At 36.7% G+C, this 22,781-nt stretch overlaps 10 protein-coding genes and 2 non-coding genes across 12 annotated transcripts; 6 read left to right on the top strand and 6 right to left on the bottom strand.

Annotated features, from left to right (window-relative positions):
• Positions 1-3: 3 nt before the first annotated feature.
• Positions 4-2,603, bottom strand: SOCG_02648 (TTK protein kinase Mph1). The gene has a single exon (XM_013161139.1). It carries the CDS (start codon positions 2,436-2,438, stop codon positions 408-410), a length of 2,031 nt encoding a protein of 676 aa, XP_013016593.1. The 5' UTR covers positions 2,439-2,603; the 3' UTR covers positions 4-407.
• On the bottom strand, positions 2,574-4,834 carry SOCG_02647 (F-box protein Pof13). Its single transcript, XM_013161138.1, has one exon. It carries the CDS (start codon positions 4,292-4,294, stop codon positions 3,086-3,088), a length of 1,209 nt encoding a protein of 402 aa, XP_013016592.1. The 5' UTR covers positions 4,295-4,834; the 3' UTR covers positions 2,574-3,085.
• Positions 4,787-6,646, bottom strand: SOCG_02646 (WW domain binding protein-2). Its single transcript, XM_013161137.1, has 4 exons — positions 6,447-6,646; positions 6,302-6,389; positions 6,173-6,246; positions 4,787-6,119 (listed from the first exon to the last, which is right to left on the bottom strand). Exons 1-4 carry the CDS (start codon positions 6,618-6,620, stop codon positions 5,931-5,933), a joined length of 525 nt encoding a protein of 174 aa, XP_013016591.1. The 5' UTR covers positions 6,621-6,646; the 3' UTR covers positions 4,787-5,930.
• A 1,275-nt stretch (positions 6,647-7,921) lies between these two features.
• SOCG_02645 (uncharacterized protein) lies at positions 7,922-8,659 on the top strand. The gene has a single exon (XM_013161136.1). The coding sequence runs from the start codon at positions 8,097-8,099 to the stop codon at positions 8,409-8,411; it is 315 nt and encodes a 104-aa protein (XP_013016590.1). The 5' UTR covers positions 7,922-8,096; the 3' UTR covers positions 8,412-8,659.
• Positions 8,660-8,796: 137 nt separating this feature from the next.
• SOCG_16086 lies at positions 8,797-8,867 on the top strand. The gene has a single exon. It is a non-coding gene; the product is annotated as a tRNA-Gly (tRNA).
• A 229-nt stretch (positions 8,868-9,096) lies between these two features.
• Positions 9,097-9,178, top strand: SOCG_16085. Its single transcript has one exon. It is a non-coding gene; the product is annotated as a tRNA-Ser (tRNA).
• A 187-nt stretch (positions 9,179-9,365) lies between these two features.
• On the top strand, positions 9,366-11,432 carry SOCG_02644 (caffeine resistance protein). The gene is made up of 2 exons (XM_013161135.1): positions 9,366-10,346; positions 10,401-11,432. The coding sequence occupies exons 1-2, from the start codon at positions 9,674-9,676 to the stop codon at positions 11,336-11,338; spliced, it is 1,611 nt and encodes a 536-aa protein (XP_013016589.1). The 5' UTR covers positions 9,366-9,673; the 3' UTR covers positions 11,339-11,432.
• Positions 11,359-13,902, bottom strand: SOCG_02643 (cycloheximide resistance protein). Its single transcript, XM_013161134.1, has one exon. It carries the CDS (start codon positions 13,650-13,652, stop codon positions 12,057-12,059), a length of 1,596 nt encoding a protein of 531 aa, XP_013016588.1. The 5' UTR covers positions 13,653-13,902; the 3' UTR covers positions 11,359-12,056.
• Positions 13,903-14,283: 381 nt separating this feature from the next.
• On the top strand, positions 14,284-16,470 carry SOCG_02642 (zinc finger protein). The gene has a single exon (XM_013161133.1). It carries the CDS (start codon positions 14,526-14,528, stop codon positions 16,218-16,220), a length of 1,695 nt encoding a protein of 564 aa, XP_013016587.1. The 5' UTR covers positions 14,284-14,525; the 3' UTR covers positions 16,221-16,470.
• On the bottom strand, positions 16,369-18,886 carry SOCG_02641 (galactokinase Gal1). The gene has a single exon (XM_013161132.1). The coding sequence runs from the start codon at positions 18,576-18,578 to the stop codon at positions 17,010-17,012; it is 1,569 nt and encodes a 522-aa protein (XP_013016586.1). The 5' UTR covers positions 18,579-18,886; the 3' UTR covers positions 16,369-17,009.
• Positions 18,887-19,184: 298 nt separating this feature from the next.
• SOCG_02640 (UDP-glucose 4-epimerase/aldose 1-epimerase) lies at positions 19,185-21,248 on the top strand (the record flags this gene model as incomplete). Its single annotated transcript, XM_013161131.1, has 1 exon — positions 19,185-21,248. One exon carries the CDS (start codon positions 19,185-19,187, stop codon positions 21,246-21,248), a length of 2,064 nt encoding a protein of 687 aa, XP_013016585.1.
• Positions 21,249-21,463: 215 nt separating this feature from the next.
• On the bottom strand, positions 21,464-22,561 carry SOCG_02639 (nucleotide-sugar 4,6-dehydratase; the record flags this gene model as incomplete). The annotated part of the gene is made up of 1 exon (XM_013161130.1): positions 21,464-22,561. One exon carries the CDS (start codon positions 22,559-22,561, stop codon positions 21,464-21,466), a length of 1,098 nt encoding a protein of 365 aa, XP_013016584.1.
• Positions 22,562-22,781: the final 220 nt, after the last annotated feature.

The raw sequence follows: 22,781 nt of genomic DNA, 5'->3' as shown, positions 1-22,781 counted from the left end.
TAAGACGGTTTCGCTGTTCGTAGCAGTGGACTTGATTGAACAGTAAGAGCAATATAGCTAACGCATTCTGCATTTTTCTATTTTTGTATGCATCTATGCTTTATGAATTATAATTATGGAAAACAACATTGGTTCTCACTTACGATGTATACGTCTTTTATAGACACTGCACATACTTACATTCTTTGGCATCACTCAACGAAATACTAAGTGCTAGCAAACGAAGCTACACATGTGTATAATATATTCAATTAAACAATGGATAGTATTCATTAAGGAAAAGAAAGATACATAAGTTAAGTTGTTCATTAAATCACAAAAAAAGCCTTAAAAAAATCACCTTCAACGAAATTTAAAGATAGTGAACCGAAACCTTTCATAAATAGATTGATATTTTTGCCATTCTCCTAGCGAGGCATCTTTTGCAGATTACTTATACAATCGTAAGCCATGTTATCGATAATTTCCTTGGGTAAGGACTTTCGTTTACTAAGTTCAATGGATCTTTCGATAATCATGGACAATTGAGAGGCTGACATTGCGGTCGTAAGCTTCGAAGAAGTATTGGAATCGGGAGAAGAAAAGGAATTCCGTTGCGGACTTTGTGAAGGAAAAGAGGGGACAGGGTTTAAAAACGGATGCATTAATAATTCCGGAATTGTTAACCTTTTTTTCTGGTCTCGTTGCAAACATCGTTTCATAACATCCATTAAGTCAGGTCCAACTACCACTCCATGTGGATGCGAATTATGAGAAGCTTCATGGTTGGCAGTAGGAGGGACGGCAATCTCAGGAAATTGTATCTGATGACGATCATCAGGAATTGCAGCTATTGCCTGTATCATCTTCAAATGAGCAAAAGGTGCTCTTCCATAGACCATTTGATAGAGTATACAGCCTAAGCTCCAAACGTCACTCGGTCTTCCCAGTTTTACTAACTTCACACCCAAATCTGTATTTGCATTCATGTCAGTCAAAGCTTCTGGCGCCATGTAGTTGATAGTTCCGACATGTGAATCTCGATGGATATTGGTTGTGTCATTTCCTATCGCTTTTGCAATTCCAAAATCGATAAGCTTAAGACTTCCTTCAACCAGCAAAAAGTTAGCTGGTTTCAGGTCCGAATGAACAATGTTTTGCTCGTGGACAATTTGTACAGCCTGTAGCATTTGTTCCCAATACATTCGTATAAAATTAAGATTGATTGGCTTGTTTGCATACTTATTGAGGAGTTTAGCCAAGTCAGTTTCACCGTACTCCATAACCATATTCAATTGACCAATTGAATTGTTTGCTTCGGCGGCATACAATTTTACTATCCGATCATTTCCTGATAATTTTCTTAACAGAGCGATTTCGTTTTTGTACCCCTGAACAGTTGAAAAATCAGCTTGTAAAAAGCTAACTTCCTTAAGAGCATATAACCGACCATTTTCCGGTGAATATATTCGAAAAACTGTGCTGCTCCCACCTTTACCCACTATACCTAACTTAATGAACGGCAAGTTAGCGACTGTGGCGACATCTTGGAGAAACTTCGGTACTCCATGGTTCTGAGACTGATCAACGAGTGAATTCATTTTCGGGGGAGGGCCATGCAACCGCTGTTGCTGATGTACATAATGGTTTTCTTGTAAAGGTATAGAGGGCGCTTTCATTGTTGAGCTATTATCAGAAGCAAGCTCCTTCAAACGCGGCTTCACAAACAAAGATTCTTCAAAATTAGCAGGGTTAACCTCGGAGCGCATAGGAACATCATATGCATTAGGTACTGACGTAGCTTGGGTATTAGGTGGGAAATTAGACGCTTGAGAAGGAAGCGCAAATGGTGAAGAAGTAGAATTCTCAGAAGATTTCATTTCAACATCATTTTCGTAGTCATCTTCGATGTTGTGATTTATAGGCTTTATTTCTGAGGGAATTTTGACATCCGAGGATAGGGTGTATTCGGCGCGTTTTGGCGGCCCCAAGCCTATTCGGCCAATACGACGCCAACGGGAGACTGAAAGCGACCCAGGAGTCTTATTATGTGTTTTTGATATGGAATCAGTTTCCTGTGGCTCCATTGAATGCATACGCATGGAGTTTTGAGCTGGCATTGGGGTAACTATGTTCTCATGCGAACGAATAGGTTGGAAAGCAGGAGATTTCATCTCTTTATTTGCTATTGTCCCATGAGAAACTGTGCCAAAGGGTTCTGGTTCTTTTACGCGATTCTGAAAGGGCTTTTCTGTTGTGTTTGCATCGCTGGACCTTCTGCGCAAATGATCGCTAATGACGGTCCCATCAGAATGCGCGCTTTTTGATGAGAATGTGTCATTTTTAAGTGAAAGATCCTGATCCTCTGAATCTTCAAGAAATGAAAGCGATTCTTCGTCAAACGAGGAGTCTGAAACTAAGTCCGCAATATTGTTCACAAGTGGATCACGGTTAGACATATACCCGATTAGCAGAAAGGAAGCATTCCAATGTGTCCGAATTGATGCTTAAATCTTCAATATTACTGCGATTATTAAGTTATAGCTTAATCGTTCTTGAAACATGTATCAACTAAGGGAAAACCAAGAGGATGAAGGTCTTAACACTATTAATCGTGATTGGAAGGTAGTCTAGCCAACTCGCTGCATTGCATTAAATGACACTTTAAGTATAATATCATACTAAATTTATTGAAGAATGGAAAAACGAAATAAAAAACGAATGCAGTTGCATTTAGTTATATAGTTAGAGCTATTATTATATGTTTCATTTCATTGAAACTTCTTCGAATACTCTCAGTTTCGTGATACGCAATGTACGAACAGCCGGTAAGGAGGAAATGTGCATTACAAAATCAATTGAATAGATTAGAGCTTAATGTAAAATCAAGCAAAGAATCAGGCTCAAATAGTTTTAAATGTAATGAAATAAAATAAATATTGAAACGATTCTTAGCAATGTTAATTACATAGTCAGTCCAACTCGTAATATATAAAAAGAGCAAAAAAAGAAAATAGGTAAAAGATCATAAACGACGTCAACAAAAAAATGAGAAAGATTGTCCATATAGTCTAATTTTTATTGATGGAAAGGAAAAACAATAAGATTACCGACTTGAATGTCCTTCGGCAAGTGTTTCTTCAACCCCGGACTGCCAAGACCATCCATTTTGAATAAGATTTCGACGAATTTTGCGGTGATGGATATGATTTTGCTCTTGAAATTGGAAAAGTAGAGATCTCGGACTCAACTGACGCCATCTTATAGACCTGGTTTTATGATAACAATCATCATCACGTTCAGGATATAAATCGGTTAATGTAGAAATGACACGATGTTGTCGCGCAAATGCTTGCATTTGCAAATCAAAGTCCAAAGATAAACACGAAGGACAGATGAAGGTTCCACATACCATACACCGCCTTAGATCAATGCAATAGCGACAAAGTGGTTTAGTCCATTTTTCCGAACAATATACGCAAGGAGGAAGCACCTTAAGCATGTACAAATCTGCAATCTCACCTTCATAATCTGCTATTTTACACGCATTTAATGGACATCGATATACATCTGTAACAATAGTTTTCCCATGTGTTGTGCTTATTTGATCTAAAGCATCATGAAACACAGCTAACCGATCGTGCCAGGCACTGGTCAATCGATCGTCTTCCGTACCGTCTGGCATTAAAGGCTTTTGCAATTCCAGCCCAACGATACCCATGACATGAAAGTTTTCTAAGGAGAAAATTCTGTCTTTTGTTACAGTTTGGAAAAGCTCAAGAAGATCCAATACAGAAACCCCTTGACACCAACGTATACTAAGCGTCCGAAGGGAAGGTATATTTAACAAAATAAACGCAATTGTTGAAACGGTTATACCGGTGCCATCTAACACGATTGTATTTAATCCTTGAAACTTCTTGAGCATGCTGTATACAAAGCGATCCTGGATCTGCGGCCGTAAAATGGAGGGCCTTCCGTATACTTGTTTTTCATAAGCCCACAAATCATCATTTGCAACGGCAATGGTTCTTTGATAGGGTAGTTCTGTAGGACTGGCATCCGTGAATCGACATTCCTCCAGACGGCATATTTGGAGCCAATGATAGAAGTGTCGATTGACATGCATAAGTCTGTACAAGTCAAAAATATCAAGATAGTTTACAATCAAAGACCATATATCTCGATTTGTGAGAAAACGTCCGGAGACGCCCTGACATACTTCGGCTGCAGCTTCATGGTTGCGTATAGATAGACCTGCTAAGCTCCTTGTTGCATGCTCCAATTCTTTTTCAGAAGAAGAAGACAGTGCCATTACTGGAAAGCGAGTAAAGCTGCTGAATAATGGCTATTTGTAGGTTAAGATCAAGTTTCTTCCACCAGGAAAAGACGACGATTAATACTAATCAAATCTCTTCAGGTAACGTAATTTTTAGCTAAAAATTTAATCCATGAGTAATTGGATCTGTTTTACTTCAATCCTTCAACTACTTTAAATTAGGGTGGTTATTTGGAATACAGGTCCTGATTACTAGGAAAAGTGTCTACCCTGATAAACAAACGCTTTTAATAGTTCTTTTCAATAACGATACTTTTTTATCAAATAAGGATTCATCAAAAGCTTTTTAAGACTGAAATTGCCATCACAAGTGGTTGAAGTAAGGCAGAGAAATCAATCATTTCTAATGACAAATAAACGTATCTTTTATAGTATAACCGACTGATCTTTTGTTTATTCGTCTTTCAATTTGTTAAAATAGTTAAACCTTGCTTTTCGTTTATTATACTTGACAAGTTCAGTACTTTACTGCTAATGGGTGGTAGTAATTTCCTACCAAGCACTGTTATAAAATCTTTAATGCATATTTACTAAACGAAAAACATCATGATATGCTTACAAATTTATCACCAAACAACGAACGGTTTCGTTTACCAAATCTACGAGCTCAGTAAAGGCAATATTATGACATGAAGCATATATCCAAAATCTGGTTCCCATAAGGGAAGGACTGTTTTGGCAGCTTCAGAAACTAAAGCAGAGCGTATCCATAAATCTCAAAAAGATGAGACATCGATATCTAATACTATCAAGCAAATGAGTATCGACAAAAAGTTAAAAACAAAAAAAGGGGAAATCTGCATTGGCTGAAGTTTGCAATTTTTAAAAGTCATATATTTGATATATCGACTTTCTTTTGAAGAAGTTAAAACAGGTAAGGATAAGTCATTCCCTAAAGTTCAATCATTTCAGGACGTGTAGTAAAATATGATGCCTTATATAAACTCAGCATCTGCTATATATTAAGATAATCATAAGAGTATCAACAATTTTTGAGTTTGTTATAATAAACAAGTTCTTGAAATAGTGATAATCATTTTCTTCTCCATACTCGAGGTGCAAGTATAAATAGAATTCTGGAAGACGAAGTAAACTGCATCCATTTAGTACACAGAAGAATATCTTGCGATACGATCACGATATTAATAGAGAAGGCGTAAAAAACTGGTTAAATTAAGTAGAGGAAGAAAATAGGATCCACAAAATCTAGGGCTTAAAAGTATTAAAAGGATGGAAGTCATTCGGAAATCTAGAAAAGGAACAAAAAAGACATAGGACAATTACCATTCAAGATGATCTTGCGCTTAACCGCTAAAAATTAAGTGGTGCTTTCCGGTATAACAATACGGTAAAAAAAAAAAAAAAAAAAAAAAGAAAAAAAGAAAACAAAGGAGAACATACGGTAGAACGATATCGTTACAAAACGTATTTTCATATAGAAATGAAATGAAAACTTATTTGCGCCTTCCTATCATCACTTAACGTCAAGAATAGGAGTACGCAGACATAATGGTGCTTAAGACTGCACTCTTGGACAGGCGAATAAGCTTATTTAATTGAAAATTTCGACTGATAAACGGTGGAAGGGGCCAACATAAAAGGGAATAATACTTTATACCTGGTTGATTGCTTCATCATAATGGGGAGGTTGATCTTGGCTAGAACTAGGTCGGTGGTATGGAGGTAATAGATCTAAATGTTGAACACGGGAAGCATTATCGACTTCTTGGTACCTTTGGATTAGTCGGTTCCAACATTCAACAAAATGAAAAATACCACCTTCATTAAACTGAAGCTTGACCTATAAAAATGAAGTCGTTAATAAAATTATTCATCTTGAAGTTGTTTCCTTACTTCAGCTTCAGAGGGAATTCCGCCATTCTTGACTGGCGTTGCTACGCCCGAATAGTAATTTGCACCAAAAAATGCTAGGAAAAAGATGGTTAGCATCAGAGATGAAAAACGCAAAGGTTGAAGTCATACGTTGATTTAACTTTGTATCTCTGAAATTACAAATTGGTACTTGGAAATCAGAAAATGTGTTATTTTCTTCTCCGGTAATGTATATGATCTTAAGCCAGGCATTAGCGAAAATTACTATCAAATGTGCTAAATCATTAAATCATACTCGTTGATTTGTAAGATACATGCATCCCTGCGTGGAAGCCCAAGATTTTGAAGAAGGAGGATTGCACATAACAGAAAGTGCAATTCCCTCATAGCGAGCAAAGATACATTCGTTTTCAAGAAGAAATGGTTCTTTTAAAGACCCTTCTTTGTACGTAACCCAATTTATGCTCATATTTATCACTGTTCTCAATATGTGTTAGGTTCTTTGCAAGTCGTCTCATATCCTGTTTGCCCTTAGTCAATTCTAGGTAACACACCGGGTAACGGTGATAATTCAGTCTGGAGTAGTGGAACATTCGATGGTACACCGAGGAAGGGAAACAAGCGAAATAAGATAAGCTTAAGCAAAGCGTGTGTACGTGGGTGAGTGTCAAATGTTCCTAGTTTTTTTTTGCAGACGCTGGTTCTTTCTGTTGCAAAGCGAACGTTTGAATCTGTTCAATAAAAAGATCATTTGCTCTCAATGCAGGCTTAACAAACAATGAAAACTACGGCTTTCTGGAAGCGCTGGAGTAAAAGCTTAGATTCATTCATTTCCCTTTGTTGAACCCGATCATTACACTTGGACTATAAGTCCATGAAGTATCAGGTATATTTACTGCTTCATTTCAAAGCTGTCGTTCACTTGTGAATACCAAACCAACCCAAGAAACCAAATGGGCATGTTTTTGAAGCGATTTTTTTGCATTACTAAACCCTCGTTTGGATTATCATATTAGTAACATCGTCAATTAAAATGAGTCCTTTACTTTGGTTGACGAGAGTTCCTTTCGTGAAATTCTTTTTCTATTCTAAGCGCGAGTCATTATGCTCTCTTGGGTTGGTCAATGTTTGGGGTATTCTTTAGTTTGCTCTCAGGCGCCGTACTCAAGGGTCAATTGTTTACATTGAACTGGTTTTGTAAACAAAGATGTGCTTTGCTTCCAGTTATAATAGGTATCCTTTGCAAAATATATAATTTATTGAGTTGGAAAAATGAAACCATATGGAAATTTTCGGAAACTTTGGTTGCCCATAATCCCCAATGCAATAGAGAGCATTCTTACGGCTCAAACTGGATGTAGTAACAACGAAAAACAAAATTTTTTATTGGTTATTTAACTTTAACTTTTCATCAACCATGGCTTCATTTAAATTAAAACACTGCTGCACAGAGTCAAAACAAGTTACACGTTGTAGTTGTTAATAATCATTACATTTAACGTGTCTACAGAGGATTACCAAATTTATTAAAATATATACTTAAAAAGAAAAATCAATAAATAAAATAGCAAAAAAAAAAGAAAGCTTCCATTCATATAAATAACTAAATAAGAATAAAAACAAACAAACAAACAAACCACTTTCGCATTTCTTAGGAACCGCCGTCATCGGTAAACAACCTCGTCTCCAGCCATCTTAACAAATAAAGTTTATTTTATAGGCGAAGTTACAGCTCGGACAACATGCTTTATTTTATTTCGTCATCTTGTCAGTCAAGTACCGACAAAAAACTGTATATAAAATTGCGGGCTATCCGTTCATTTTCCCTTCCCCATTCCTCCTTTTTTTGCTAATCGGTAGGGCCACTCTATAGTTTCCAAATTAATTTGTTATTTAAGCACAAATAGCTGTTTGTTGTTGTTTTTTTTTTTAATTTTTTGGAAATATGAAGTTTTTTAGTGTCGCACTTTTCACCCTTATGGCTTTCGTTGGTATGGCCTTTGGTTACCCAATGTTAGCTATGCAAGCTTTTGACGACATCCACTGCAAGGGTAGCAAGAGCTATGCAATTTCCGTGAACGACTGCCAAAAGTTCCGTGACGTTTCTTCCATCAAGTCCTTTGCTGAACGTGGTGTTTGCACTGCCTACGTTTACACATCTGATGATTGCTCTGGTAGCCCCATCTTGACCCAAAACATCCAGAATGGCTGCAACGATTTGGACGTTTCCTTCTCTGGCTCTTGGGAATTCCGCTGCTAAATCTGTCATTGAAAACATCCGGGCTAAAGAAGGTTATTGAACAAAAGTCGTCTCAACGTCGTCTTTCTTCAGCTTTGACTGACGTTTTCATATGAATAAATTACTCTACATCTTAAACCATTTTTTCCTCGTAGATAGAAAACAGCTAATAAGCAAATAGCAAGAATGGGACTGTAGTATAGAACTTTTTCGTATCCTTACTGAAATTGAGTAACGAACATATAAGAGACATATAAGAGCGTCCAGACAACTTACGAAAAATAATAGTAATTTATCATACTATATTAAAACTACATTTACTTTGTATGCTTGCTTTTAAACTAGTCTCAATATATAATCGTAAAATAATACCATTATTTTCAAATTGACTAATCGTTCAATAACTGCTTTGGTGGTTTAGTGGTATAATGCTTCGTTGCCATCGAAGCGACCCGGGTTCGATTCCCGGCCGAAGCAAATTATTTCTTTCAACCTTTTTTCAGTAAATTTTTTTGATAAACAACAATGGAATCCCATAGTCAGTCTGCGCCGACGAAACTTTTATAAGAAGATACTTCAGCCTTTCATGAAGACTCAATGCAAGAGGTAATAATACTTACCTTTTCCTCTATCAATTTGTAAAATTCGTGTCTTGCCATCAAATTTGCTGATATGTCGTCTTATTTAAACCTAGTATTCAACAACAGACACTATGCCTGAGTGGTTAAAGGGATAGATTAGAAATCTATTGCGGTCTCCGCGCGCAGGTTCAAATCCTGCTGGTGTCGAACTTTTTTAATTTTTTAGTTCAATAAACAAACTATTATTCAGCAATTCAAATTAAAAATTGTATGAAAATGATATTCAACTTTTTACTGTCGTGAAACTAATTTCCTTTTTACAGATACACCTAAATCTACTAGCTAAATGATACAAAATGACGATCTTACTGGTACATTTTTATTAATATTGACATGAAATTCTATTCCCTAAATGTTCTTAAACAACAGAAATACGTTCTTCAAAATAATGTAATGAATGGGTTTGATTAGTAGAGCGCGCAATTTTGTGTAAAGTACATACTCACTCTAATTCTCAAAACAATTGCAAAGTGAAAACCAAGAAAACAGAAAGAAAATTTCAACCGTTTCTGGATACCTGTTTTCCGGTCCGAATATAACTCTTTCATAGGCATTAGAAATTTACGAAGCAAAGTAGAAGAATCGCTCGATTTTTATAACTGAAAATTTTTTCTCAGCTGAACTAGGTTATGTTGGTTTGACATGGACCAAATCATTAATAATTCAGAAGCATTTATATTATTTCGAAATATACTTGAATATACAACTGAAAGGAAAAAAAGGTCCTCAGTATCATCTCTGGATGAACCTGATGTTGTTTACGACAAGGACGAAAAGTCCTTTAGAGATTCAAAATCCAACTTGGAAGGAACCAGTGAATCAGTAAAGTCTACAAACTTGATTACGTGGGAAGATGTTGATATCTCTGATCATCCAAAAGAATGGCCAACATTACTAAAGATTTATGTTACCACTTGTGTTTGCTTGCTAACAATTGCTACTTACATGGGAGCATCAATCATTACCTCAGGACTAGATGAAATAAAAAATGATATGCATGTTGGACATGTTACTGCCATGCTTGGACTTTCTCTCTTCATTGTTGGATACTCCGTAGGCCCAATGTTTTTCGCCCCCCTCACTGAAATTCCCCAGGTTGGAAGGCAAAAAGTCTATTTGATTACCTTGGTTATTTACATATGTTTACAGATACCTACAGCTCTTTGCTCGGGAATCGGTGCTTTGCTTCCTTTGCGCTTTTTAGCTGGATTTTTCGGTTCTCCAGCACTTGCTGCTGGAGGTGCTACGATCACCGATATGTGGGACAGCAAGTACGCTCAGTATTTTGTTACCTCATGGTCACTATGCGCTTTTAGTATGTAATATAGTTTTGCCTCTTCTTCTTTCACTAACTCATTCCTTTACACAGGTGGTCCTGCGCTGGGTCCTTTATTTGGTGCTATCATGGTGGTCGCTAAATCTTGGCGATGGCAGTTTTGGTTTTTAATGATGCTTTCTGCAGCTGTATTTATTCTCTTCTTTGTTTTTGTTCCTGAAACATCAGCTTCAAATATTTTATATCGTAAAACCAAGCGTTTACGAAAAACAACAAACAATTCCCTCCTCCAAACACCAGAAGAGCTACAGTACTCTCAACTAAAAATCACTAAGTTGCTAACGGAGATTTTTCTTCGACCAATAATTCTGAGTATTCGTGAGCCAATTGTTTTATCTCTAAACCTTTACCTTGGCTTAGTTTACTCTCTAATGTATCTATGGTTTGAAGCTTTCCCTATTGTTTACTTGGAACTTTACCATTTCACTTTAATAGAAAATGGGCTAACTTATTTGGGAATTCTTATCGGTACACTTTTACCAACACCATTTTACTTCTATTATTTGCATAAAGTATTGATTCCCAAATTGACCAATAATTCAGGACGTATAGTACCAGAAGAGGTTTTGCGAGTGTCATTCCCCGCGGCTTTCTTTTTCCCAGTATGTCTTTTTTGGTTCGGTTGGACAGCTCAGCGTTCAATCAATTATTTTTCTTCACTAGTAAGCACCTTATTATACGCTGCCGGATCTTTTCTTATTTTCCAAACTTGCTATCAATATCTAGCTTCTTCCTATCCCAATTATATTGCTTCTGTCTACGCAGGGAATAATCTTTGTCGCTCTTTGATGGCAGCTAGCTTTCCACTGTTTGCACGAGCAATGTTTAAAAATACAGGTCCTTCCTATGCTCCTGTTGGTTGGGGTTGCACCATACTAGGTATTATTACTTGTATAATGTTTCCTATTCCCTTTTTTTTGTATACCAATGGGTTAAAACTTCGGACGCGGTCGAACTATGCTACTCATTAAAAATCCTCAACTTACCATTTTACTATTCATTTATTAATAGACACTTCACTACCGTAGATGTATTTAAAATAATATTTTATTAGTTTCCTTTTTCAAGGGAGGTGATATAAGATAATAAATAGTAGAGTCTTTTTACGGACCATGTTTATAACTAGTTTTTGTTTATTAGCCTCCTATGGACTGTATGCCATAACATAAGGACTGCTAATTTCAAAACAATGAAAAAATCCGACAATAAAATAAACAAGAACTGATAAACATCACATTTTAAATTCCTTAACTTTGCAAACATCCGGCATGCAATTATTATTATTATTGTTATTGGAAAAATAGAATTTGGTTTTCGCTTCTATCGAAGATAAATCACGACGTGAAGAAATCAAACAACTGACTGCTAGCAGAATGATTATTCCAATGAATCCCAGTTAACTTGCATCTTCCAAAAAATTAATCTCCTGGTTAATTCATTAGTAGCATTCCCTTTCCATTATGTAGGGAGTCTAGTAGCAAGGGTTGACAAGGACGTTCAAAATTACCATGACAGATATGATTATTCGCTTCTCAATTAATTCCAAGAAAACATAGCGTTACATTGCCTGTAAAACGTTGCTATGCCAAAATTATTTTCAGAATATGCCGAGTGCGAGCAACAAAGTTGCAATAAAATACAGATAAGCAATTTTTCTATTCCCTTCATTATAGATGATCACTCCTATGTTTAGTCCTTGTAAGCGTATTTACTATAGGACCGGATAGCCTTTCCATATCTATAAAAAACAAAAGGAATGGGAATCATAGCAGATGATATACAGGCGAGTACAGTAGTAGCGTAATGGTTTCCCAAATTATGGTACATGGGCCGTGCAACCATAGTCATTCCTCCACTGGTTGAGTATCGCACAAGTGTTGCAGCTGCAAGCGCACTCGGCGCCAAAGATTGATAAGTATCAATGAAATAAGTAAAGACGACAGAGAAAATAAGAAGCAATGAAGCACCAAAAAGGATACTAGAAATTATTGGAACTATCCAATGTATTTTGTTGGGATAACATGTCCAAGCTAACCAAAACAAGCTGATAGGCAAAAGAAAACATCCAACAAAAAGTGGATACAGCCGGTGCTCTGGGGCAACATTACCATTTTCTCTTTTGAATATTCTGGAATAATAGTAATAAACTAGAGGCGTAAAAGAAGTCGCTAAAAGAATTCCAACTCCAATTCCAATAAAAGATAGACCCTGTTCACCTTGGTTAAATCCATACTGAGAATACACAATTGGATAACTTTCGAAATTGATATAAACAATAGCAAAGAGAATAGTTACATAAAGAGTAAAACAAACCACAATTGGTTCTGATATCAATAATGAAGCAGCATTTGTGAACGCACGTATGATTGCAGACTTGGGATCACGCTGCTTTTCATTTTTCGTATACCGTAACGGATTTCCTGTCACTCGACGAAGGTAACGAGCCTTGTAAAAAAGAATAGTATCGGCGTGTGTTTCTGGAAGAGCAAAAGTAATAAGCAAAACTACGGCACCTGAAAATATCATAGTTATCCAAAATGTCCACCTCCATCCAAGATAGCTTTGTGAAATGAAATCTCCAATAATAGGACCTACGACTGGCCCGAGGAAAGGGAAAGCGCAAAGGATGGGAACAGCAAAGGTATATTCTAGTGGACTGTAGATGTCGCTAGCCGTTCCTCCGCAATTGGCTAAAGGCGTACTACCAAAAAAGCCTTGGAAATATCGAAGTATCGGTAATGTCCAAACATTTTGGGCAACACCGCCACCTACTTGAAGCACAGTGAAAATTAGAAGAGTCACAAAGTAAACTATGAACCGTCCATAAATTCCACTTAAAGGCGCAAAGGGCAAAGACCCCATCGAGAAGCCCACCAAATATGTACATGTTCCCAATGATGCGACCGGGGTGGATGCATGAAAAGTTTTCACTACTTCAGGAACGCCAGTTGAAAAGACGCTGGAAGCAAACGTTACAGACATAGTAACTATGCAAATTTGCACAATGATCCATAGTTTTTTGGTATGAGACCAATTTTTTGGATTAAGTGGGTCTTGAGGACCGTCCCAATTCACTAGATAGCTTGTTTCTTCATCTTCCACATTCTTATGTTTTTCAGTGCTCATAATACTCAAAAACCATTGCTCTTTCTCAACTTCACTGGAAGACGTATTTAACGACTCAGAAGGATTCCAGTTTAAGCTATCCAAGGCTGCATTTGGCTGGTGATACCTTTCATAATTTTGTTTGAACTTTTTTCCGGTAGCCAGCGAAATCAAGTCCATGATCCCAGTAATGAGCAGACCTATTTCGCTAGTCGTTTATTTACGTTTACGTAAATCAAAACGAACATTGACAACTGACAAATGTCAATTGCTTTAGCGTAGCTGATTTTTGTTACACTGTGATATTCCTAAACAGCCTAAAACCAAGGAATCTTATTGAATTCTTTGAATTCTTTTTTTTTAAGAACTGTTTTTTTATCAGATCCCATTAGTTTAGTAAATGTACATATATATGAATTGTGATTTCCATTCAACGGCCCGCGCCAACCGCAGCACCCACCACTGCCAACCGCAATAGCCACTGCTTTAGGAGTCTCCTACGGTTATAGCGGAAGTTTCGATAAAAGAATATTTTACTCTTTAATGGAATACAAATATTTACATCAAATGGCAATACAGAAGGGTACTAAGCAAGTGAGATTTATTGATTGTTTCCAGAGTTAGTTAGAGTTATAATCAAGCAGATTAAATGTATTGTTTAATATTTATTTGAATGGCCATGCCGCTACCGCTAATCCAAAGGAGAATGCAACACAGAAAGAGTATCAGACTGATCAGTAAACGCTTCCTGGTCTGTCGCATACTTATTAGCTTATATATAACGAAGTTTGAAACAGACAAGTCTAGTTTAACTCTTATGTTTGGATATTGATGACTATTCTGTCTTATTAATATAAGATAATATACGCTTTATAATTATTGCGGCCACATGAAAAATGCTCCTCGAAAGATGCAAAAGGTAGCCTGTAGTTCATAGGTACTTACTTTGTCTTTCACATAGAGGATTTAAATCAGAAAAAAACATAATTCCAACTTGATGTCGCATACTATTCATGTATACTAAGTACACGTTTCTGCGATTTACTTGATCTCATGGAAGAATCGAGGCCGAAACGTATTCGAACGAAAAAGGCATGTCTTGTTTGCCATAAAAAGAAGAGAAAATGCAGTGGTACTTTTCCTTGTTTTTATTGCGAAAGGTATTGCTACGAGTGTCAATATGCTCAGGATCTAGTGAAAATTAATACTCCCCATCTAAAAGACAATTGGCCCGAAATAGAAAGTAATCATAAACAATTGTTAGAGTCAAACAGTTATAAACAAGATGATTACTCCCCGGCTCGTTCTGATAACTCGAGTGAAGTATGGAGTTCTCATAACAATGAATTCGTCGACCATGCAGTTCAAGAAAAGAAAAAACGAAGAATGACTAAGAAAACAAATGCCCTTTGTTTTCCTGCTATTGTCAGTGAAAGGCTTGAAGCATCTCCAATTACTCGTTATAAGCCATTAGCTTGGAATATGGGTACTCGTGTCCGTCAAGAGCCGAATGAAAACTCAAAAATTCACACTTTCTTATCTAAAGATCAATGCTTATACTATGTTTCTGTTTATTTTGAAGACGTGAATCCGATTTTTGAATTGTTGGATCAGACTGCTTTCGAGGAACAGGTTCATAAACAGTGGGCTGAAGATATGGCCGCTGATTTTGGGGTTTTACTTTGCAGTGTAGTTGTCCTTGGATCTTTCTTTTCACATAATAATTCTCTGCATAATGAACTTCAGTTATTGCAATATGCCGAAGGTTTGCTGAACAAGAGTGCCTTTTCTATCAACAGTATTCCATCAATCGGCCAAATTGTTAGTTGGATTTTACGAAGTGTCTATTTACGAGCGGCTGCTCATCCACATAATGTTTGGCTCGCATCATGTGTTTCTATGCAATGCATTGAGATTTTCTGCTTATACCATGATTCCAATGAAGAAGAATCGAATTTATCTGAGTATGAACAACAAAAGCACTCGTATTTTTCTTCAAAGATTAAAATTTTTTCTATTGCGTGGGCTTTCAACAGAATTTTAGCATCCGAATATGGGACAACACCTATTAAATTGTCCGAATTAAATATCAAAGGAGTGCATTTTTCAGAACAGTCTAAATCTCATCAACTCACTCGATTAGCAAGCGTTTTACCAGAAAGTGACGAATTGACGAAAGAACCTCAAATGGCATATTTTGCGGCAATCCAGAGAATATCACAACTTTCCAAACTTCAGCCAATTCAATTAACTCTTATGAGAGCAACTGTTTGTTTTCACTTATATCGAAGCCTTTATTTAACAAACTCTCACCCCGATGAAACGATTGTTGGTATAATAGTCAAAATGACTGATGAAGCACTAGACAAGTGTTTTACTTTGTGCGAAAAGAAACAAGCATGGTGGAGTGTTTTAGATATCCCGTTTCATGGTATTTGTGTCATGTTATCAATTGACACCAAGGAAAGTTTGCAGTTAATCCCAAAGGCATTCAAAGTGTTGAATACTGCTGTGGAGATATTTAATACTGCAGCTTCTAGAGATGCCTTTCAGGTAGTCTCTGCATTATGTGATGCATTAAGAGACAGGAAAATAAACGAAGCGAAATTGTTAAATTACAAAGAACCCTTAAAAAACCAAAACAAAACTGAATTTGACAATTTTAATTTTGAGGGATCTTCTGAATTGGTTCTGGGAGATCCTTTTTTTGATTTATTTAATTTAGGTGATACGGATATTTATTCATAATACATGCATTATTATGCTGGCTAGAACGTTTATTGTTCTATATACCCCCAAAAGTTTTGTCGATTTGAATACAATCATATTGTTCAATGATTATTGCATTATTTTAAGCATCAAAACTATTGTGAAAAGCAGCTTCGATACATCTTGTTAGCCTCAATCATTTCATTGTAGATTTCGCACAAAACAACTGATTTCCTCTATTGTCATGCAGATTTTATTGCTATTAGAATATTTACTAACTCATGAAGACTAATTCTGTAAATGTTTCCGTTATACAAATCCTTATATTTAACATTAAATTTGTAGCAAATATACACATTGACAAATTCGTCGGACATTATCTAAATCCAAAATACTCTTTAAACACACTGTTTATGCTGGGCATGAAACTAAACTTGTACACCAATCGCTTAAAAAAATAAGAATGATGACTCGAAACGTAGAAGATCGAAAACGTTTAGTAAGGCTGTCATTTTAAAATCACAAGGAAAATCAGCAATAAATTCCAAAATTGATAGGATCTAAACTGGCCATAGCAAAAAGCTCCGTGAAATGAACGAACAAAACTAAATGCTTCATTGTCAAGGATTAATTATGCAGGTAATTGATATCAAAATAAAACAATAAAGATCTTGAAAGAAAATACATATCTGGTGAGCTCTTTGGGCCGAGATATCAGCAATATTGTAAGATTTCCGTTCTTAATTGCATTTCAAGAAAAGTCAGTTCGGGGCCTGAATGGTCACTGATTCTAAAATATGATACTGCTTAAAATACAGGCGTTTATATTTAGTAAATGGATTTGGATAAATCTATCAGACAGCTTCCTGCAGCAGGCTTGGATACCACGATGGCGGCCTCTAAATCCTCTTGACTTAAATTGGGAAAATGCTTGTTATAATACTGATTTTTCAGAGCGGAAACTACTCTAGGTAATCGTTGTACAGTGGTTAAATGTACTGCTGAACCTCCCCAACCGGCGCCAGTCGCTCGAGCACCATACGCGCCATTAGCAACAGAAATAGCACATACCTCTTCTAAATGTGGACTAGAAGAATTATTATAGATGTTAGCTGATCTTTGTGAGTCATTCATTAGTCTTCCAAATGCCAACAAAAAAGTCTCCGAGTTTTCTGAAGGCTTATGTTCACGGAAAAGTTTCAAAGTTTCTAGTACACGCAAAAATTCTGAAAATACATGCTTTGCTCTTTGATATAACCTCATTACATCGTAGCGAACGGGGATCTCTGTTAAAAATGTTTCGGTAAACTGCTTCACCGATATTTCCAGCTTTTTGGACATCTGTTCTGTTGTAAAACCAACCTTTTCTTCCTCTGAGAAGAAAGTCTCAACAATCTTGAGCATTTCTTGTGTACGTTCAATGCCAATGTCAACGTCGTTGCCATCCCAAGGTGGTTGTTTCAAGTATTGTTCATAGTAAGTATCCATGAAGCTACGCAGTGTCCCTGCAGTTTTAAGATTAGAATCTTTCATAAGAGTCAAATTATACTTTTTAGCTAACATCTCGGAATCCACAGCCATTTCAACAACTCGCAAATTGTAATTAGTAGCAGCAGTTTCGTGTTTGTTTGCCTGTACAAGCGTGTTGCTTACGAGAAAGACCATTTCCTCTGGCTTTGTCGACGGGATTGCAAAAGGAATTCCAACTAGCTTTGGACGGAATTGAACCAATAAAGCCTTTTCTCTCTCTCCATAGATAGAAGCACACTGATCCATTCCTCCAGTATTGACACCAACGTAATGCTCGGAAACAACGCTAATTTTGGTCAGGTCTTCTTTACTAAGGGTCCCAATTCCATTAGCCTTTAAAATAGCCATAATGGAGGTTACACAAAAAGCAGCTGAAGAAGACAGGCCTCCGCCCGTAGGCACATTTCCATCGTATGTTAATCTCATACCCTTTAAAGGTTTAGAACCACCTTCAACGATTTTCGGATACTTCTCCAAAATAAATTTGTGGGCTACAATTAGGGAACAACGAAAATAGTTTCCCCAGCTATGATTCTTTGTGTCGATGGAGATGACCGATCCATCTTCTGGTAGTTCAAATTGTTTACTCACAAATTCCGGATTCATGTTTGTCAAAATCATTTTTCTGTCATCCGTTTCACGGACTGCAGCCACCACATCCACCTCCATCGCCATAGGAAGCACAGAAAAGTAATTGTAATCGATGTGCTCTCCGATGATATTCACCCGACCAGGTGAACGGCTCATAAAACTAGCATCCATAGAAAATTCTTCCTTGAATTTTGAAAGCAAATGCTTGTAACGATTCTTATTGCTTTCAACATCAGCGTAGAAAGATAAATCATGATATATGGGTATGGTAGTCATTGATGCTTACTCCTTTATCGTTGACTCTCTTTCCTTCGATTTGCTTTATATGTTCTTTTCACTCTATTTATATACTCTTTAAAACTCAGTATAACCAACACTAAGTTCTTTTGCCTGCTTTTAGCACCAATATATGTCCCTTAAGTACGCTCATTTTCTTGCACTTGGAAAGCCTTTTGCCTGACGATATTGTGACATCGCTGTGAATCGGCAACGAAGGTGGAGACCTTTATTCAGCCGAGAACTTAATCTCCACATATAGCTGAAAGAATTGGGGAAAGTGGAGAAAGTCTGTCGCATAATTTCATCTTTACAGAAACTTGCATTTACAGACATCATCATAGTGCTAGGTAAAAAAGTACTTAATTACGGCCTACAGACACTTTCACGGCTTCAAAAAAGCTATTATTTCTATAATTATATAAAAGATTATCTTTTATTTAGAAAACTATCAGAGGAACGAATTGGATGAAAAACTTTCAAACTGGCAAAAGTTCCATTGTGTGTTTCTATACATTTTAAGCTCATTTCGGAATCATTCATATTTTTTTGTAAACATTGATACTTGTTTTAGTCTACATTACTTACATGAATCACTAGCTTTCCATGAGCTCGAAGTCCTATATTGTCGTTACCGGTGGTGCCGGATACATTGGTTCCCATACCGTTGTAGAATTGATCTACCATGGGTACAATGTTATTGCAATTGATAATTTATGTAATTCTAGTTATGAGGCGATAGCCCGTATCGAATTCCTAGTTCGGAAATCGGTCCTATTCTATAATATTGACCTACGTGATGAGAAGCAATTGAGTCATATTTTTTCATCCTACAATGTTCAAGGAGTACTACACTTTTCAGCTCTCAAAGCTGTCGGAGAATCTACCAAAATTCCTCTAGACTACTATGACAACAACATATATGGATCCATTACTTTGCTTCGAGTCATGAATAAACATAATATCAAAACGATAGTTTTTAGCTCTTCTGCTACAGTCTATGGGGATGCGACTCGATTTGAAAACATGATCCCTATTCCAGAGAATTGTCCGAATGAGCCCACGAATCCATATGGGAAAACAAAGTACGTAATCGAAAATCTCATTAAAGACTTACAAAAGAGCGATCCAACATGGCGTGGTGCTATTCTTCGCTATTTTAATCCCATCGGTGCCCATCCATCTGGTTTAATCGGTGAAGATCCTTTGAATGTTCCGAATAATTTACTACCATTTCTCGCGCAAGTAGCCATTGGTAGACGAGAAAAGCTTTATGTCTTTGGAAATGACTACGAAAGCCATGATGGTACTCCTATTCGTGATTATATCCATGTCGTTGATTTAGCGAAAGGTCATATTGCTGCTTTGGAATATATGAATAGTTTGGAGAGCGATGTTGGCTTATATCGTGAGTGGAATCTTGGAACTGGAAAAGGATCTACTGTTTTTGACATCGTTAATGCTTTCAGCCAAGCGTCAGGCAAAGAACTACCTTATGAAATTGTTGGTAGACGAGATGGTGATGTCCTTAATCTAACAGCCGACCCAAGTCGTGCAAAGAAAGAATTAAACTGGATTGCAACTATGACTGTTGAACAAGCCTGTCGAGATCTATGGAAATGGACCACCGAAAACCCTTTTGGATTTCGGGTTGACAATTATCATTGGAAAGTATTTAATAAATCACAAACAGTCGATTATAAAAATAGATTGCATACAGTGAAGTTTCCAGACTTACAAGTGTCTTTCGCTAACTATGGTGCACTCATACAAGATGTTCAATATAAAGGTCAACCTCTTGTTGTTGGGTTCCAAGAATTCCAAGCTTATACATCGGATAGCAATCCCCTTTTCGGTTCTACAGTCGGTAGATATGCCAACCGGATTTCGAACGGGTCTTTTCAAATAGAAGGAAAGACTTATGAGCTTGACAAAAACCAAAGTGGATCTACTTTACATGGGGGAAACAATGCGTACAATAGACAGTACTTTTTGGGTCCTGTGTCAAAACATTATCAAGATTATAATACACTGGAGTTTATCCTGCTTGACGAAGATGGTAACAATGGATTTCCTGCCGAGGTAGAGACCCTAGTTAAGTATACGGTAAACAACAACTCAATTGAAATTGAGTACCAATCTTCCATTACCGAGAATTCTCCAAACGATGCCACCGCCATAAGCTTGACAAACCATTCTTATTGGAATCTTTCTAGCAATAAAACCATTGACGGTACTGTTTTTAGGTTGGCTTCTGATAAATATCTGAAAACAGATCCAAAAACCCAGCTACCAAGCGGCGAAATCATTTCATCAAATGAGCCGTTAACCAAATCCGTTAAACTCTCGCCGGATGTTTCTTTTGATAATTGCTTTGTTGTTGACGAAAGTGATTTTTCTCTTGATACAAGAAAAAGGGAGCTAAAGCAAATCGCTGAAGTTAGCCATCCTTCTAACTCTATTAAACTCTCCGTGACATCAACAGATCCAGCTTTTCAATTCTATACTGGTGATAATATAAGTATGGATCCTATTAAACCAAGAGCTGGTTTCTGTGTTGAGGCGGGTCGCTACGTAAATGCCATCAATCATGCGTCTTGGTCCAAACAGGTTCTTGTTCACAAAGGAGAAGTGTACGGTTCCAAATTGAAATTTACTTTCTCAAGCTGAATATTTGTTTGTTATAGATTTAATAATGAACCCTGATATATACAAGAAATCTTGTTTGTTTAGTTATACGACTCGAAATAGGAATGAAATGAAAAATAGTTATATATAGATTTTTTTTTTCAAATAGAAAGGGGTATAGTGCTTTTGGTAGAGATCCAGTTTAGTGTACAGGCTTCAGCAATTGTCAATCATGTATTTTGAAAAGGGGAAAAAAACTATTCGAAAGTATCGTTAATAAGTTCATTGATGCCCTGATCAAGAGAGATTTGAGGCATCCAGCCAATTTGCTTGATTTTATCATAATTTAAGGAATATCTTGCATCATTATAATTTCTGTTTTTTACGAATACCATGAACTGGGAGTCATCAAATTTTCTGGAGGGAAATTTCTTCTTGAAAAAACAGTTACATATATGTTTCACAAGAGAGTAATTGTCCAATTCGTCGTCGGATCCAACATTGAAGACTTGCGGACCCGCAGGACGAGGAGTTGAAGAGGCTGATACATTTTTTCGTTGTTTTTTCCAAACTAAATCCAAAGCTGTCAAGAAGTCATACACATGCAAATATTTTCTCTTTTGCGAACCATCGCCGTGGATGGTGATTTTATCCAACATAACATCATGATTTTTTTGCTGAAGAAATAGATGAAGCTTATTAATGGTCATAGGAACCAGTTTTTCATTGTGTTGCCGTGGTCCATAAATGTTATTAGCACGAATCATTACGACTGGAAGATTATATGAATAGTAATACGATTGAACGATCAAGTCGGTAGCGGCCTTCGAAGCAGCATAAGGATTAGTTGGTCTCAATGCAGAATTCTCTTTTGCGTTTTCATGGACTCCCTGTTCCCCATAGACCTCATCCGTCGAAATATGTAAAAAAGTAAACTCACGATGAAGATGAGGATACCGATCAAGCAAGAGACGAGAGCATTCTAAAAGATGTTGAGCACAAAGGATATTATTTTTAACAAAGAAGATGGGATTTTGAAAAGAGCGATCAACGCATGATTCCGCAGCGAAGTTGATAATATGTGTTATTTGAGTATTTGGAAAGTCATCGACAATGAACTTTTCGAGAGCTGAATATTCTGTAACCAAATCGATCTTTATAAAGGTAAAGTTAGGTTTCCCCAAAACGTTTTGAAGGTGTTTCTTACTATTCTCACTCGCATAATTCAATGAATCCATGCACGTAAAATGATATTGAGGATATTTCGATACAAGGAAATCCAAGCAATGCGACCCAATAAAACCGGCTCCACCTGTTACTAGTACATGCTGTTCATATTCATCGCTAGTAGTCATAACTGCTAATACGAGTTTATGATACCCAAATAGAGGGTTAATTTTGAATAGCTCAACAAAAAAGAATAAAAATAAAAATGGAAAAAGAAATTAAATTATATGAAAACTCCCTCTATTCCCTTCCAGGTAAAAAAGGTACTCCACCGGTTACCTAGTCCTTTAAACAGGTGTTCACGAATAAACAATAAGTAGTACCACTAAACGCAATTCAAGAGATGAT

Source organism: Schizosaccharomyces octosporus (genome assembly GCF_000150505.1).
Source record: "Schizosaccharomyces octosporus yFS286 unplaced genomic scaffold supercont6.1, whole genome shotgun sequence".
Lineage (NCBI taxonomy): Eukaryota > Fungi > Ascomycota > Schizosaccharomycetes > Schizosaccharomycetales > Schizosaccharomycetaceae > Schizosaccharomyces > Schizosaccharomyces octosporus.
This window is presented reverse-complemented; position numbering and strand designations above follow the sequence as displayed.

Excerpts from the sequence above, each read along its gene's own strand:
- SOCG_02645 (XM_013161136.1), top strand. The coding sequence starts at position 8,097 with ATGAAGTTTTTTAGTGTCGCACTTTTCACCCTTATGGCTTTCGTTGGT.
- SOCG_02647 (XM_013161138.1), bottom strand. The coding sequence starts at position 4,294 with ATGGCACTGTCTTCTTCTTCTGAAAAAGAATTGGAGCATGCAACAAGG.
- SOCG_02642 (XM_013161133.1), top strand. The coding sequence starts at position 14,526 with ATGGAAGAATCGAGGCCGAAACGTATTCGAACGAAAAAGGCATGTCTT.
- SOCG_02644 (XM_013161135.1), top strand. The coding sequence starts at position 9,674 with ATGGACCAAATCATTAATAATTCAGAAGCATTTATATTATTTCGAAAT. Across the intron at positions 10,347-10,400 it reads ATGGTCACTATGCGCTTTTA|GTGGTCCTGCGCTGGGTCCT; the intron begins GTATGTAATATA and ends TCCTTTACACAG.
- SOCG_02641 (XM_013161132.1), bottom strand. The coding sequence starts at position 18,578 with ATGACTACCATACCCATATATCATGATTTATCTTTCTACGCTGATGTT.
- SOCG_02643 (XM_013161134.1), bottom strand. The coding sequence starts at position 13,652 with ATGGACTTGATTTCGCTGGCTACCGGAAAAAAGTTCAAACAAAATTAT.
- SOCG_02648 (XM_013161139.1), bottom strand. The coding sequence starts at position 2,438 with ATGTCTAACCGTGATCCACTTGTGAACAATATTGCGGACTTAGTTTCA.
- SOCG_02646 (XM_013161137.1), bottom strand. The coding sequence starts at position 6,620 with ATGAGCATAAATTGGGTTACGTACAAAGAAGGGTCTTTAAAAGAACCA. Across the intron at positions 6,247-6,301 it reads AGATACAAAGTTAAATCAAC|CATTTTTTGGTGCAAATTAC; the intron begins GTATGACTTCAA and ends TCTTTTTCCTAG. Across the intron at positions 6,120-6,172 it reads GAATTCCCTCTGAAGCTGAA|GTCAAGCTTCAGTTTAATGA; the intron begins GTAAGGAAACAA and ends TCATTTTTATAG.